The 16153-nt window shown below is 39.6% G+C and overlaps 1 protein-coding gene across 2 annotated transcripts in view; it reads right to left on the bottom strand.

Moving 5' to 3' along the window:
* The window catches only part of LOC143805558 (actin-binding protein WASF3-like), a 121607-nt gene that overhangs the window by 35972 nt on the left and 69482 nt on the right, over positions 1-16153 (bottom strand). For both annotated transcript variants that reach the window (XM_077285053.1, XM_077285052.1), the window contains exons 3-4: positions 15626-15760; positions 1344-1497 (exon numbers count right to left, since the gene is read on the bottom strand). In XM_077285053.1, coding sequence (XP_077141168.1) covers positions 1344-1497; positions 15626-15760 — 289 coding nt within the window. The remainder of the gene's footprint in view (positions 1-1343; positions 1498-15625; positions 15761-16153) is intronic.

Genomic DNA, 16153 nt, shown 5'->3' with positions numbered 1-16153 from the left:
AAGGAAAAGAGACTTCCTGTTTCTATATAAAGCAGAGAAAAGACAAGAATTAACTTAGTAGAAAGGCAAAATTAGCACCGTAATTGTAAGTACTCAGGGCTATATAATATGATGTTGAAATATATTAAGAGGATAAAAACTTTAATGGGAGGAGTGCTTCTTTAATGTTTTCTCTATAAAGAGGTAACCCATAAGAGCCAAAAGTTGAAAAAAAAATTATCAATAAATTAAAGAACAATAACTTTCCCCTGAAATCATTGATGATGTTTTAGCGAACAAATTATGTAAAAAAAAATACATATTTAAAAAATTAGCAACAATGAACAAAAAAAGTATTGAAAATAAAATGTCCCCACTGCAAAAATCTAAAAAAAACAACAGGGTAGGCTAGGGTAAATTCCTCCTGTGGGCCACAGACAACCCAGCCTGACACTGACCTCATTAATGCACTTCTTTGCTCGAGTCAAGACTAAACTTCTGTCCATCACTCACAAGTTCCCTTTACCTCTCATTAGCAGAGATCTCATTACAGATTTTTCCGTGTTTAGTTTTCTTTTATAAAATGCATTGCAGCAGGATTTCTCTAATCTTACCGCAAGGCTGAATATTTTGGGGCTTTATAAATAAATAATGGAAATAGCAGATGTTGGCGGCTTCATGCACAATAAGAGCTGAATGCATTTTGTGCTTGTTAAAGCACTCTGTGATTTTTTTTTAATCTTCCAGTCTGATTAGTAATAAATATTCATAAATAATACTCTCCTATCCTACGGAGTACTTTACTACCTTGATCATTGTCTGAACAACGGCTTCTGTGTGGCCAAGAAGTCAGTACATTCCTAAGAATTACATGGAGGCTACTATCTAGAAAAAAAATTCTCGGAGTGCTATTTTAAGCGTTCTTGGATTCTTTTTAGAGAACTGTAACCCAACTATTACAGTTTATTTAATTCAGTACAGAATCAAAAATGTCAATATACCTGTATGAATCCATGCCGCACCTCTAAAAGTACACTTGACCAAATGTCTCTACAACTACGTAAAATGTAACACAGGGAATAAATTGAGGCTTTTATTGTGGTTTGGTGAACTGGTGAGTAAGCACATAAAGCTGCCTGGGGAATGAGTTGCCTTGGAAGGAAGTAAAAAAGAACCTAATAATGTTACTGTTCAAGGTCTAAATGGGTGGTGATCAGTGAAATGTCAAATACCAAATATATAAATAATATATCTTCTACAGAGTTTATACATGTGTCTGGGATATATCCGTACAGCACGACAGAATACGTTGCAGCTATATACATAATGTTAAAAGCAACATGGCTTCATATTCTCTGTATGACCTGTATGGGGTCAGGATGTTGAGTGGTGGAGGCTTGTCGCAGCGTTGGTACATCTCCATAACTGGATTCGGGATGGAATTTCTCGACACCACCTGCTGATTCTGCACCGTGGAGCTTTTGAATGCTTTCCTCATATTTATGTCCTGCAATGATACTGTAAAACACAAAAGAAAACCAAGGAAAAAAATGATGTTAGAGAAAATCCTGTACAGATGTAAACAAAAAATAGATAAAATCAATACACAAAATAACTAGATCAATCTATACAAGTTTTCACTAAAGGTATGACTTTATATAAGCAGTAAGCAGAGAGGCTGACTATTGTGGGAAGGTCGATTTACAGGTCCTTCTCAAAAAATTAGCATATAGTGTAAAATTTCATTATTTACCATAATGTAATGATTACAATTAAACTTTCATATATTATAGATTCATTATCCACCAACTGAAATTTGTCAGGTCTTTTATTGTTTTAATACTGATGATTTTGGCATACAACTCCTGATAACCCAAAAAACCTGTCTCAATAAATTAGCATATTTCACCCGTCCAATCAAATAAAAGTGTTTTTTAATAACAAACAAAAAAACCATCAAATAATAATGTTCAGTTATGCACTCAATACTTGGTCGGGAATCCTTTGGCAGAAATGACTGCTTCAATGCGGCGTGGCATGGAGGCAATCAGCCTGTGACACTGCTGAGATGTTATGGAGGCCCAGGATGCTTCAATAGCGGCCTTAAGCTCATCCAGAGTGTTGGGTCTTGCGTCTCTCAACTTTCTCTTCACAATATCCCACAGATTCTCTATGGGGTTCAGGTCAGGAGAGTTGGCAGGCCAATTGAGCACAGTAATACCATGGTCAGTAAACCATTTACCAGTGGTTTTGGCACTGTGAGCAGGTGCCAGGTCGTGCTGAAAAATGAAATCTTCATCTCCATAAAGCATTTCAGCCGATGGAAGCATGAAGTGCTCCAAAATCTCCTGATAGCTAGCTGCATTGACCCTGCCCTTGATGAAACACAGTGGACCAACACCAGCAGCTGACATGGCACCCCACACCATCACTGACTGTGGGTACTTGACACTGGACTTCAGGCATTTTGGCATTTCCTTCTCCCCAGTCTTCCTCCAGACTCTGGCACCTTGATTTCCGAATGACATGCAAAATTTGCTTTCATCAGAAAAAAGTACTTGGGACCACTTAGCAACAGTCCAGTGCTGCTTCTCTGTAGCCCAGGTCAGGCGCTTCTGCCGCTGTTTATGGTTCAAAAGTGGCTTGACCTGGGGAAATGCTGAAATGCTTTATGGAGATGAAGATTTTATTTTTCAGCACGACCTGGCACCTGCTCACAGTGCCAAAACCACTGGTAAATGGTTTACTGACCACGGTATTACTGTGCTCAATTGGCCTGCCAACTCTCCTGACCTGAACCCCATAGAGAATCTGTGGGATATTGTGAAGAGAAAGTTGAGAGACGCAAGACCCAACACTCTGGATGAGCTTAAGGCCGCTATTGAAGCATCCTGGGCCTCCATAACATCTCAGCAGTCACAGGCTGATTGCCTCCATGCCACGCCGCATTGAAGCAGTCATTTCTGCCAAAGGATTCCCGACCAAGTATTGAGTGCATAACTGAACATTATTATTTGATGGTTTTTTTGTTTGTTATTAAAAAACACTTTTATTTGATTGGACGGGTGAAATATGCTAATTTATTGAGACAGGTTTTTTGGGTTATCAGGAGTTGTATGCCAAAATCATCAGTATTAAAACAATAAAAGACCTGACAAATTTCAGTTGGTGGATAATGAATCTATAATATATGAAAGTTTAATTGTAATCATTACATTATGGTAAATAATGAAATTTTACACTATATGCTAATTTTTTGAGAAGGACCTGTATATGCACTGCTTACTATGAAAAATTGCAAAGCAGACCAACATCCTACAAGGAGCCCATTGGTCACTATCAACCTCCATACAACAGACGTCTCTACTATAATGATGGGCCATAAAGACACAAGTCATCTTTCGAGTATAGGCTAAACACTATGACCTTGATTAATCACTTGTGCTTTTCTTAAGTCGCTTTCCTTTTTTGTTTTGTGGTACTACATGCCGTTTTAGTGCAAAATTTATCAAAATTGTGCATGTGATTCAAGAATTTGGCACACAGTCAAAAATGGGATTTCATCCTGTCTTGAACTATTATTTTGCGACTTTTTGCGCCAAAGGTACCAAAAAATACACCAAAATATTGAAAAGTACGCCAGTGAGTGAAGTTGCGCCAAATTTTGCACAAAAAGAATAATGAATTGACTGCAAACAAAAACACACAAAACTAGACAAATAACAGGCACAAAGGTAATGCTGAATCGGGGCCTCTGTTTTACAATTCCAGTTGTTATCAAAATTATGTAAACCATCATTGCAAATTTTTTTTTTTCTACAAACTAAATACATTTACTGCAATTATCCAATCAAAGAAAAACACTTTCACCAGAACAAAAGTGGGCAATATTTGTTCTTATTTTATTACCGCTGCTCCCCCAAGTATTCCAATATATTCTCTTTTTAAATTCTGCCATACGGTTCCAAAAATCTGGGTCTTTACCAAGGAGGTACTGATCATAGGGTAATAATGCAAACAGTCTGAGGACACTCCCCCAGAGAATTTTGGGAGCAACACCCCCTTAGTAAAGACCATACAAATTAGCACTAAGTGAAAAGCCTTATATCTCTTACATCCCCATAGAATGTATGTCCGCAAGGACAGGGTCCTCTCCCCTCTGTACCAGTCCATCACGGTAAACCTGTTTACTGTAAACGATATCTATAACCCTGTATGTAACCCCTTTCTCATGTACAGCACCATGGCATTAATGGTGCTATATAAATAATAATAATAATAATAATAATAATAATAATACATCTCTGGAGCAAAAAGGTAGATTTTAAAAAAGAAACACATGGAGTACTCAGGGGAACATGATGAATAAAATAAGTGCACAAACTGGGCACTTTTGACATGGTTACAGGTCAATAACAAATTAAACACAAAATGCCACTTAGACTACTGCAGTCTCAGAATGATTCAGCCCCATCATGGTGAGCGTCTTGAGTGTGCAGAAGAGCCACCTTTGGCTGCTATAATCTGCTACAAACATCATGCAGGCACCAGCTACTGGCAGACTTCCTGGGAAATCTTAGCCCATTCCTCATTCTTGGGTTTGCGTGCTGCAACCGGTTTCTTCAAATCCCATCAAATATTTCCAATAAGGTCTATGTCAGCGAATGTGATGCTTATTCCAGAATTTTCCAGGACTTCTGAAACCAAGCCTAGGTAGACTTTGAAGTACTTAAAAAAAAACACAACACAACTGATAGAACAAGTGATTAGATTACTCCTAATTCAAACCAAAATACCACTTTCAATGACTACTGCAAGGAAGTGGCCGGCAGAGGACATCATCGGACTAGCCAACAGTAAGGTATCACTGGTTGCCACCAGATTCCCGAGGCAGGTGGTCAAAAACCATTCCGTGACTGCAAAAGATCTGCAGCAAGATTTGGTGGCAACAGTCACTAAAATTTCCCAGTAAAAATCACAGTAAGGCTGCTGTCACACTAGCAGTTTTTGGTCAGTATTTAACTTCAGTATTTGTAAGCCAAAACCAGGAGTGGAACAATTAGAGGAAAAGTATAATAGAAACATATTCACCACTTCTGCATTTATCACCCACTCCTGGTTTTGGCTTACAAATACTGATGTAAAATACTGACCAAATACTGCTAGTGTGACGGCAGCCTAAGGCTCATGCTAAACACAAAGTATTAATTGGCAACAAAAAAGGCCAGAATATAGTCAATGAAATGACAAGGAGTTACGAACAGCTGTAAGAAATCTACATGCCTTAAATAAAAAAATAAGCAAGCATTTTGAGCCCATGAGTGCGGCCAGGAAAAAATATAAACCCTATACAAATGGGGCATAGGAGGGTAAATTTATTTGTATCAGTCTACTAGTCATCAGCATCCCAAATTGGCATTGCATCATTTCTCATTTCTATTTGCCATTTGCTCAAAATGAGCTATATATTTCTTTCGTTTTTTACTAGGCACAGCAATTAAATACTCCAGAGAGGCATAAAAACTCAGGCGTAAGATAATTGGCACAAAAAAAAACTTTCAGTCAAACACAGTGGATTTGCCTCAGAACTAGCCACACAGAAAATCTTTAGCTATCAGGAGAACTGGCTGGACACTTTACAACAACCAAGCTGTTTAGGCCCTGAGCCTATCGCTCTGCACCTTAAAAACATAGTCCAAACCATTTTCATTGTGATGATGGATCCCATTGACCCTGGCATATCCTATCCTTCCCCAGAGTGGAAACATGGTGGGAAAAAAAATCACCAGCCTTTCATTGAGCTCACCCAACTGGATTTTAATGAACTTACCTGACCAGCTCCAAACATGGATAGGCAGAGTGGGAGTCTGCCAGTCTTAAAGCAAATCTGTCAGCAGGATTTTGCTAAGTAAACTACAGACACTGTCAACTTGGCACTGTTATACTGATTAAAATGATTACCTGGATGAAATTGATACCTGGGGTGAAGAAATCCGTCTTGTGGTTCTTGTGTAATAAGTGTTAGGCTGCCCTGAAGCACAAACAGTCTGTCTCTCTGTCTCTATGATGAGGAGCATGTTTGTGCTTCGGGCTGGTCTGAGGGCAGGTCTTGGCCTTGGTTTCTTTGGTTTGGAGCAGGAAGATAAGACTCTGTCTACAGTCTCATCCCAGAGCACGAGCATATCATTAACTGAAAACTTCTAACACTAATTACACAAGAACCACAAGATGGATTTCTTCAAGACAGGTATCATTTTAATCAGTATAACAGTGCCAACCAAACAATGCCTGTGATTTACTTAGCAAAATCCTGCTGACAGGTTCGCTTTAAGCCCCTTGCACATCTTAGAAGGTTGTTGGCTGAATGATGGTTTGACCAATGTTTCGGCTGGCAGCTATCTCAGCCATCTCTCTCTTATACAAGTGCGCACACTCTGCTGCATAAACCTCTGTGTTCTAAGAGACAGCTGCTGCTGGACATACTTGGAGATAGCTTATCTTAGGGGGAACAAAAGCAATGGACTCCAAAATTGAAGATGCTGGAACCTTAACTCCTTCAACAATCATCTGTCCTTCGTCCCATAACGGAACCCGTTGATATCGGCTGACATTAGACCAAAGACTCATTCAGACGTTCGTACCAATCGGTACAAACACGTACCGCTAATGCATACGGATTAGCAGCAGCTCTCCTGACTCTTATGTGACAGCTTCATATCTTACTATGAAGCTGTCACATTAAGGTTGAGAGACCCGTGGCTAGTCCATGCGCTGTGGTCTGATTTTGGGCCGATTTGCATGGATGTCTGAATGAGCCTTCAAGTGTATGGGAGGCATTAGTAATTCCACTTTTCAACATTTTGAGCTACGCTTGGGATTACTTCTATTCAGGTACACTACATAACAGTCTAAGACAATAACAACTTACAAACCGTACAAGTCATATATCTCATGCAGTGTAAAACGCTATGACGTGTTTGATACTTTGGGTTCTGCACCCTGCCATTCCTGTTCTGTGGTGTCTAATGAGTAACAAAAAGAGATTCATGTGAAGAATATTATTATCTGCACTGTGCCAATGACAAACCCTTTCTAATTGTAGTTGCTTTAATGTAAAATCAAGAAGTGACATTACATTAGAGTGGCATGGCCTATGCCGCAGTTTACGTATCTTCCAATTAATAAGCACATGGCCTGATTAATTAATTAAAGGCACTCACAGCAAGGAAATTTAGCACTTAGGAAACAAATGCTTAATACAAGTAGGTCGCCTGGGTATGGCCACCCTTTCTGAGCCAAAGAGGCAGAAGTCCTTAATTGAAATTCTCATCTGGTCAATTACTGCCAGGCTCTGGAAATTTATAGATAGCAATTTTTCTCTTATGGAATTTTAACAACTCTCTCTTAGAGCTGATACTATCACAGCATGAACTTCATGTGTGATTTCAGAGGCCATTAGGACTCCACTGTCATGATGGAACATTACATAATCATATTACTAAGGTGTTAGATATGCTTAAAGTCCAAGTCATACATTAGTCCAATGAAGAACTATTCATTTCTATCATATCTCTCTTCAGCATTTCAATCCCTTACAACTGCAGCTAGTTTTCGTCTTTTTATTTTCCATTCTTGCACCCCTACCTTCTGAAAACCATACCTTTTTGTATCTGCTGATAAAGCCACATGAGGGAGTGTCTTTCAGCGAAGGATGGATTTTAACAGCATTTACCTTACCTTTATTCTGCATGTATATATGATATATAACAAGATGATACAATAATCAGTAGTGGATTAAAATTAGGACAATCTGGGCAACTGCCCATGGCCCAAGTCTGCGGGAAAAGGGGCATGGCGAGAAAGTAACTGCCTCTATTATAAAGTTTAGAAAGGGGGCTGAGGGTGGCTTCTTGTGGCTACGCAGCTGTTTATACACAATTATATCCCCATCTTAAAAATGCAGATATAAATGACTATATCAATGGTACTGGAGGTGGAACCATCTGTGGTTTCCTATCTGGCTCCTTCTGTAACACAGGCAACATGAATGTCAGGGTGATTCAAAATTCTGGCCAGAGAAGCCAATGCTGTTTGTAGAAATGAACTTGTGCAGGAGCCACAGAGATTGAGGGATTCTTTTTTTTTTTCTCTTCTTTTTAATTATTGAAATCAACAAAAAAATTATGCACAAACAACCCAAAGGTGGTCTGGCCAAGAAGAGGGAATCCATCTGTCACTTCACGGCCTTAGCCGCTAGCGACACGATCGAAGGGTGCCAATGGTTTGTCATGAGAGCCAGGCTTTAGGCATAGGCAGAGCTGCATAGGGGATAGTTAAAATTACTATACACTTACAGTTATATGAAAACGTTTGGGCACCCCTATTAATCTTAAGCTTAATGTTTTATAAAAATTGTTTTTTTTGCAACAGCTATTTCAGTTTCATATATCTAATAACTGTTGGACACAGTAATGTTTCTGCCTTGAAATGAGGTTTATTGTACTAACAGAAAATGTGCAATCTGCATTCAAACAAAATTTGATAGGTGCATAAGTATGGGCACCTCACCAGAATAGTGACATTAATATTTAGTAGATCCTCCTTTTGCAAAAATAACAGCCTCTAGTCGCTTCCTGCAGCTTTTAATGAGTTCCTGGATCCTGGATGAAGGTATTTTTGACCATTCCTCTTTACAAAACAATTCCAGTTCAGTTAAGTTTGATGGTCGCCGAGCGTGGACAGCCCTCTTCAAATGATCCCACAGATGTTCAATGATATTCAGGTCTGGGGACTGGGATGGCCATTCCAGAACAGTGTAATTGTTCCTCTGCATGAATGCCTGAGTAGATTTGGAGCGGTGTTTTGGATCATTGTCTTGCTGAAAGATCCATCCCCTGCGTAACTTCAACTTTGTCACTGATTCATGAACATTATTGTCAAGAATCTGCTGATACTGAGAGGAATCCATGCGTCCCTCAACTTTAACAAGATTCCCGGTGCCAGCATTGGCCACACAGCTCCAAAGCATGATGGAACCTCCACCAAATTTTACTGTGAGTAGCAAGTGATTTTTTTGGAATGCTGTTTTTTTTTGCCGCCATGCATAACGCCTTTTTGTATGACCAAACAACTCAATCTTGGTTTCATCAGTCCACAGGACCTTCTTCCAAAAAGAAATTGGCTTCTCCAAATGTGCTTTTGCATACCTCAGCCGACTCTGTTTGTGGCGTGCTTGCAGAAATGGCTTCTTTCGCATCACTCTCCCATACAGCTTCTCCTTGTGCAAAGTGCGTTGTATAGTTGACCGATGCACAGTGACACCATCTGCAGCAAGTTGATGCTGCAGCTCTCTGGAGGTGGTCTGAGGATTGTCCTTGACTGATCTCACCATTCTTCTTCTCTGCCTTTCTGTTGTTTTTCTTGGCCTGCCACTTCTGGCCTTAACAAGAACTGTACCTGTGTTCTTCCATTTCCTTACTATGTTCCTCACAGTGGAAATTGACAGGTTAAATCTCTTAGACAGCTTTTTGTATCCTTCCCCTGAACAACTATGTTGAATAATCTTTGTTTTCAGATCATTTGACAGTTGTTTTGAGGAGCCCATGATGCCACTCTTCAGAGGAGATTCAAACAGGAGAACAACTTGCAAGTGGCCACTTTAAGTAGCTTTTCTCATGATTGCATACACCTGGCTATGAAGTTCAAAGCTCAATGATGTTACAAAACTAAAAAAAGTGCTTTAATAAGTCAGTAAAAAGTAGGTAGGAGTACGTAAAACAAGAAAATGATAAGGGTGCCCATACTTATGCACCTGTCAAATTTTGTTTGAATGCAGATTGCACATTTTCTGTTAGTACAATAAACCTCATTTCAAGGCAGAAACATTACTGTGTCCAACAGTTATTAGATATATGAAACTGAAATAGCTGTTGCAAAAAAAAACAATTTTTATAAAACATTAAGCTTAAGATTAATAGGGGTGCCCAAACATTTTCATATAACTGTATATACTTGAGTATTCCAATGTATTTCACAAGCTATCTAATAACTGCATGATAAGTAAAACATTGTTATTTGAAAAAAATTTAAAAAAATATTTTTTCCCCCCACAAAAAAACAAAATCAACCCCTTTTCCCATAAAAAAATAATCATATATTTAAAAGTTTGAAATGTAAAAATATTACATTACTTATCTATAATGGTGAACATTGTACAACATGAATAAAAATGTCAGCATTGCCAGTTTTAGGTCGCCTCACTTCCCCTCAAAAAATGTAATGAAAATATAAAAAATGTGGCATGTATCTCAAAATTGTACCGACAACAACTACAGCTTGCTCTCCTAAACCCTCACACAGCTATATCAACGGAAAAATTAAAAACTGAAAATATATACTCAAACTATGTTTTTAATTTTTAAGCAGTAAAATCTAAATTACTATACAGATTTGGTCTCACCGTACTCATACTGGCCTGCAGAATATAATGACCGGGTCAGTTTTACGCAACAGTGTACGTCGTAAAAACTAAACCCAGGTGAGATTTTTTTTCATTGTTTTTCAGTACATTAGATCAGAAAATAAATAAGGGCATTCAAGATTACAACTTGTAACACCAAAAAAACAAACAAAAAAAACACAAGTCCTCCTACAGATATCAATGGATAAATAAAAAAGCAATGGGTCTTGAAGAACATAAAGGGAAAAGCAAAGTGCCTCCTATCTGCACTGTATTAAAGCGATATTGCCAAATTTGAAAATTATATCCTATCCATGGGTTAGGGAATAAGTTTCCGTTCACTAGTGGCCCAACAGTCATGGCCCTGCTTGATCCCGAGTGGCTTACTGGAGCGTAGGTCGATCATGCACACTGCCGCTCTATTCATTCTAATGAGAGTGCCGGTGATAAGCCAACTGCACTGCTCTGTAATCTTCAGCCCTCCCATTAAGAGTGAATGGACTGGTAGGGCACATGATCGACCTACTCCACTGAACGTGCATGCTGAATAGCCCTAGTCCTTGGTATCGCTGGGGGCCACAGTGGTCAGATTCCCAGTGATCGGAAAGTTATGTCCTATATTATAGATAAGTTTCAAACTTGACATACCCCTTTAAGTGAGAAAAATAATAATATTGAGGGAAAGTAAAGAATAAAAACACCATGTTTTTCTAGAAGTAGCAAGATGTATTTGACCTCTACATATCCAGGATCGATACTGACTTACCATAGGAAATGTACACTTGCATAACAAAAAGCACTTTGTGATAGCAGGGTGGTGTACCGGATTAATAAAGAAGCTGGCACAATTCTGTGTAATAATTTTGTTTTTTTAAAAATTTTCTTGTATTACCCCATAGGTTAACTAAAGGGTACTTTTACATTGCGTTCTGTGTCCCCTTCGGGGCATATGTTCGAACTCCCCAGCAAAACGTGGTCCGGACGCATGTGCAGATGGGGCAATAGACTGTAATGGTGAAGGCAGTGCAAATGTGAGCTCTGCCATGCAATTTTTTCGGGGGCGTACGGAATAAGTCTAAGTACTAAGTCTACTATTATAGAGCTGCAATTTTGTTGTAAAAAAAACCACAGCAAAATTCAGTTTCAGTCACATTTGGCTTCCATTGAAGTCTATTCGAAAAGTGTCAGAAAATCTGATAAATTTGGAACTCACCATGACACTCACAGTAGGTCACCTTAGATAATCCAAAGATGCAACATCGCAACAAGACACCGCAATCTCAATAAAACAATCATCAACATGTTACCCCTGGCTAAGCAAGAGAGCTTTGGGTTCTTCCAAGTTAGGTTGCCGTCGAATAACCAGTGACATCTATAGAATCCATGTGCCCCCCCAAAAAAGCTTATAAATCCACTGTGTATTACTTTTTACTGAAATTACCTTTTTTTAAAAAATTGTTGAGCGAATTTGTTACATATACAAGTACATAGGCAGGTGAGGAAGAAATGCTGCAAAGTAAGAATGCTTTCCAATGTAGATTCATAGTTTATTATTATCAGTTAACAGAATGTAGAAGGAACGAGCAGCGAAGAAATCTAAGTCAAATTAAAATTTGCCTTCAAAGCAAGCATCAATTCTTCTAGGTACACGCACCTAAAGTCGTAACCAATTATACCAAACAGGTGAAATCGTAGCCAATTATATCAAACAGGTATCATTATTTTCATATGTAGGTTGAACACAGTCATTAACACAAACAACTGTGTAGGAAGCTTAAAACTAGGAGAGGAAAAGCAAAACTCTGCTTCAAAGCTGGGATTGTAGAAGAGAGTTTCAAGTCACAGGTCATATACACTGTGGGACAACTGGGCACGGAAACAAGACACAAGGTAGTTATACAGCTTCAGCAAGGTCTCTTCCAGACCAGGGTTTCAAGATATTATGTTCTTTTAAATAACCAACAACAAAAAGGCAACAGTGAGGACAATAGAAACAGTGGTCAGGCAATCAAAGTTAATGCAGCAGATGAAAACACATCATGCTTACCCTTCCCTTCGATATTGGAAAATGTTCTGCAGTTCCATCGTCTCAGGACTGGCAGCAACCAGTATTACCCAGCTACACCCATCTACAGTTCAGAGAAACCTTGCCAGAAATAGTCTTCATGAAAGAATTGTGGTTGCCAAAAAAACATACCTTGGACATGGCAACAAGGCAAAGTGACTCAGGTAGGTGTTCTCGACTGATGAGTTAAATTTTAAAAAAATATATGGCTGCAACAGATGGAAGTTTGTTTGCAGAAGGGAAAGAGAGTGGTACTGTTGAGGAGAGCCATAAGATCAAATACTTAATTAACCTCAAGACATAAGAGATTGAGAGAAGCGACCCATAACATGTATTCTTTAACCTTACATAAGCTTTCTCAGATCAAAGTGAGACACTAAAGATGGCTGCCATTTCCTGTTTCACCACACCATGTGCTGATATCCAAGATGACCAGTGGAACACTAAAGATGGCTGCCATTTCCTGTTTCAGCACACCATGTGCTGGTATCCAAGATGACCCCCACCCTGATGACCTCATGGATCCACCCACAGTGAAGTTCACCTTGATGACCTCATGGACCAACCCACCCTCATGACCTCAAGGATCCACCCACAGACTTGCTCATTGCCCAATCCACTAACCAATGAAATACATACGATCACTCCCATCTCAGAGCTAACCGAGCCCCCTTACAGGGGTTATATAAACCGGTGTTCTGATTAAATAAAGGTCCTTGGAACTGAGCCAAAGATTGATCAAGGAGAGTTTACATCCAACTGTGTGTTTCTGGTGTATTTCTTTAGTGCGCACCTGATCAATATCCATTAGGCCAGGAGTAGGCAACTAGAGTGAACATTTCTTATTGTTCAACCTAACAGTACAATAATAAGTGTGTGCAGGCAGCAGTGAAGCATAAAGGAGGGTTCTTGCAAATTTGGGGCTGAAAATGGAGTTGGGGATTTGGTCAGGATTAATGGTGTCCTCAATTAATATGCTGAAGGGCAAGAGAATGGTACAATATTAAGAGCCTGCAAGCAGCAGTGAAATATGGAGGAGAGTTCTTGCAAATTTGGGGATTAAAACGGAGTTGGGGATTTGGTCAGAATTAATGGTGCCCTAAATGCTGAGAAATACAGGCAAATACTTATTCATTATGTAATACCATTCAGTCGGCTCCAAATGTATTTTGTAGGAGGACAACAACCCAAAATAGCCATTGTCATTTGGAATTATCTTCAACGAAGAAGAACAAGGAGTCATGGAAATGATGATATAACCTCCACACAGATCCCTAAAGCTCCATATATTTGAGTGTGTCTGGGATTACATGAAAAGACAAAAGGATTTGCACAAGCGACATCCACGGAAGCTCTGTGGTTAGTCCTCCAAGATGTTTGGAAGAACCTCCTTGCAGAGTTTCTGCAAAATCTGTGTACAAGTGTGCCGAGAAAAAGTGATGCTGCTTTGAAGACAAAGGGTAGTCACACCAAATATTGAGGTAGCTTCTTATATTATTCTTTTTTTTCACTTTGCATTTTGTTAATTGATAAAAAATAAACTATTAACACTTCTATTTTTGAAAGCATTCATACTTTGTGGCATTTTGTACACACCTGTCTAAAACTTCTGCACAGTTGTGCATTGAGGAACATTACACATCTTTAGATATAAATGCGTAAATGTACATATATATCATAAGGAAATGAAAGGTAGTGCTCCACAGAAATTTGTGCAAAAAAGTGGACTCTTTATTGGCCCATGAGGCAATGTTTCACAACAACAACATAACCTTTCTCAACGTTCTTCCTCCTTTTCCTTTGCTATATTACAAGACAACTTGAGTATAGGTCTTGGAGGCTTAACATCCCAAAACTGAATACCCTGGCTCTGCTTTGCTGCAATTTTTATGGTTGGTGGTATTTAGCATTTTTGTGTCGTTTGCTGGACTGCAAGGGGGGAGATTGATGGAAGCTGTCTAAGGGTACCGTCACACATTGAAATTTCCATCGCTACGACGTTACGATTCGTGACGTTCTAGCGATATCGTTACGATATCGCTGTGTCTGACACGCTACTGCGATCAGACACCCTGCTGAGAATCGTACGTCGTAGCAGATCGTTTGGAACTTTCTTTCGTCGCTTGATCACCCGCTGACATCGCTGGATCGTTGTGTGTGACAGCGATCCAGCGATGTCTTCGCTTGTAACCAGGGTAAACATCGGGTAACTAAGCGCAGGGCCGCGCTTAGTAACCCGATGTTTACCCTGGTTACAAGCGTAAACGTAAAAAAACAAACCGTGCATACTCACCCGTCGGTGTCCTTCAGGTCCCTTGCCGTCTGCTTCCTGCTCTGAGTGCCGGCCGGAAAGTGAGAGCAGAGCGCAGCGGTGCTGTGATCTGCTCTCACTGTACGGCTGCACTCAGAGCAGGAAGCAGACGGCAAGGGACCTGAAGGACACCGACGGGTGAGTATGTACTGTTTGTTTTTTTTACGTTTACGCTGGTAACCAGGGTAAACATCGGGTTACTAAGCGCAGCCCTGCGCTTAGTTACCCGATGTTTACCCTGGTTACCCGGGGACTTCGGCATCGCTCCAGCGCCGTGATTGCAACGTGTGACCGCAGTCTACGACGCTGGAGCGATGATTATACGACGCTGCGACGTCACGAATCGTGCCGTCGCAGCGATGAAAATTTCAATGTGTGACGGTACCCTAAAAGAGAAACTGTCCTTGTGTCCACAGCACCCAATCCTAGTGAAGATATAATTTGTACCCTAATCTTGAAAAATCAAACCTGCACTCTGATTGGTTGCTTTGTTCTACAAAGACAGTTTTTCTTTTATACAGTATTCATAAATCAGCCACAATGAAACCCCCAAATTATGCATTACAGCTCTATGATCTGATGTGAATTTGTAAGACTTCTAACCTTCCGTCTCTGACAATCAGGTACTGATACAGTTCTTGGGATTTGCTAATTGAGGGGTTATTTGAATCTGAAGCCCCTAATTAGCCGAAGGAAAGAAAGTCGAGCTATAAATCATTCAACATAAGTGTAAAAATAATTATTATATGAATCACTGGTCCCATAATTACCACATAATAATAAATGTCAGGGGTATGGTGTGAATCATTACCTTCTTCCACAGTGGAGTCTAACTGAGTTACTTTGATGACAAGCAAGTCCACTCGCTCCTGCAGTGAATTCATCCGCATGTAGAAACTATTTGCTTCATTAAACAGCTCTCCAAAGATGTCCTCCGCATGTCGACCTGCATCATGGGCAAAGCAAGAAGAACTAATACAATTACCGAAGCCCAAAACAATAGGACAACTATGTATTTCTATTTCATCACAAACAGTAAACGTTTGGATTTGGAAATTTTGGCTTAACTTAAAACCTTATCATGTTAAATAAATTGTTGGCACATAGAATACCACAGTTGCATTTTACTCCACTTTATACTAACACTTAAGAGTACAACTCTTCAGACTCTTAGGCTACTTTCACACTAGCGTTAACTGCATTACGTCTCAAAACGTCTTTTTTCAGAAAAAACGCATCCAGCAAAACTTTTTGCTGGATGCGTTTTTTTCCCATAGACTTGTATTGGCGACGTATGGCGACGGATTGGCATACGTCGTGTACGTTTTACGACGGATGC

This window comes from Ranitomeya variabilis, chromosome 2 (assembly GCF_051348905.1).
Source record: "Ranitomeya variabilis isolate aRanVar5 chromosome 2, aRanVar5.hap1, whole genome shotgun sequence".
NCBI classification, from domain to species: Eukaryota; Metazoa; Chordata; class Amphibia; order Anura; family Dendrobatidae; genus Ranitomeya; species Ranitomeya variabilis.
Note: the sequence above shows the minus strand (reverse complement) of the source record. Positions and strands in the feature narration are given on the sequence as shown.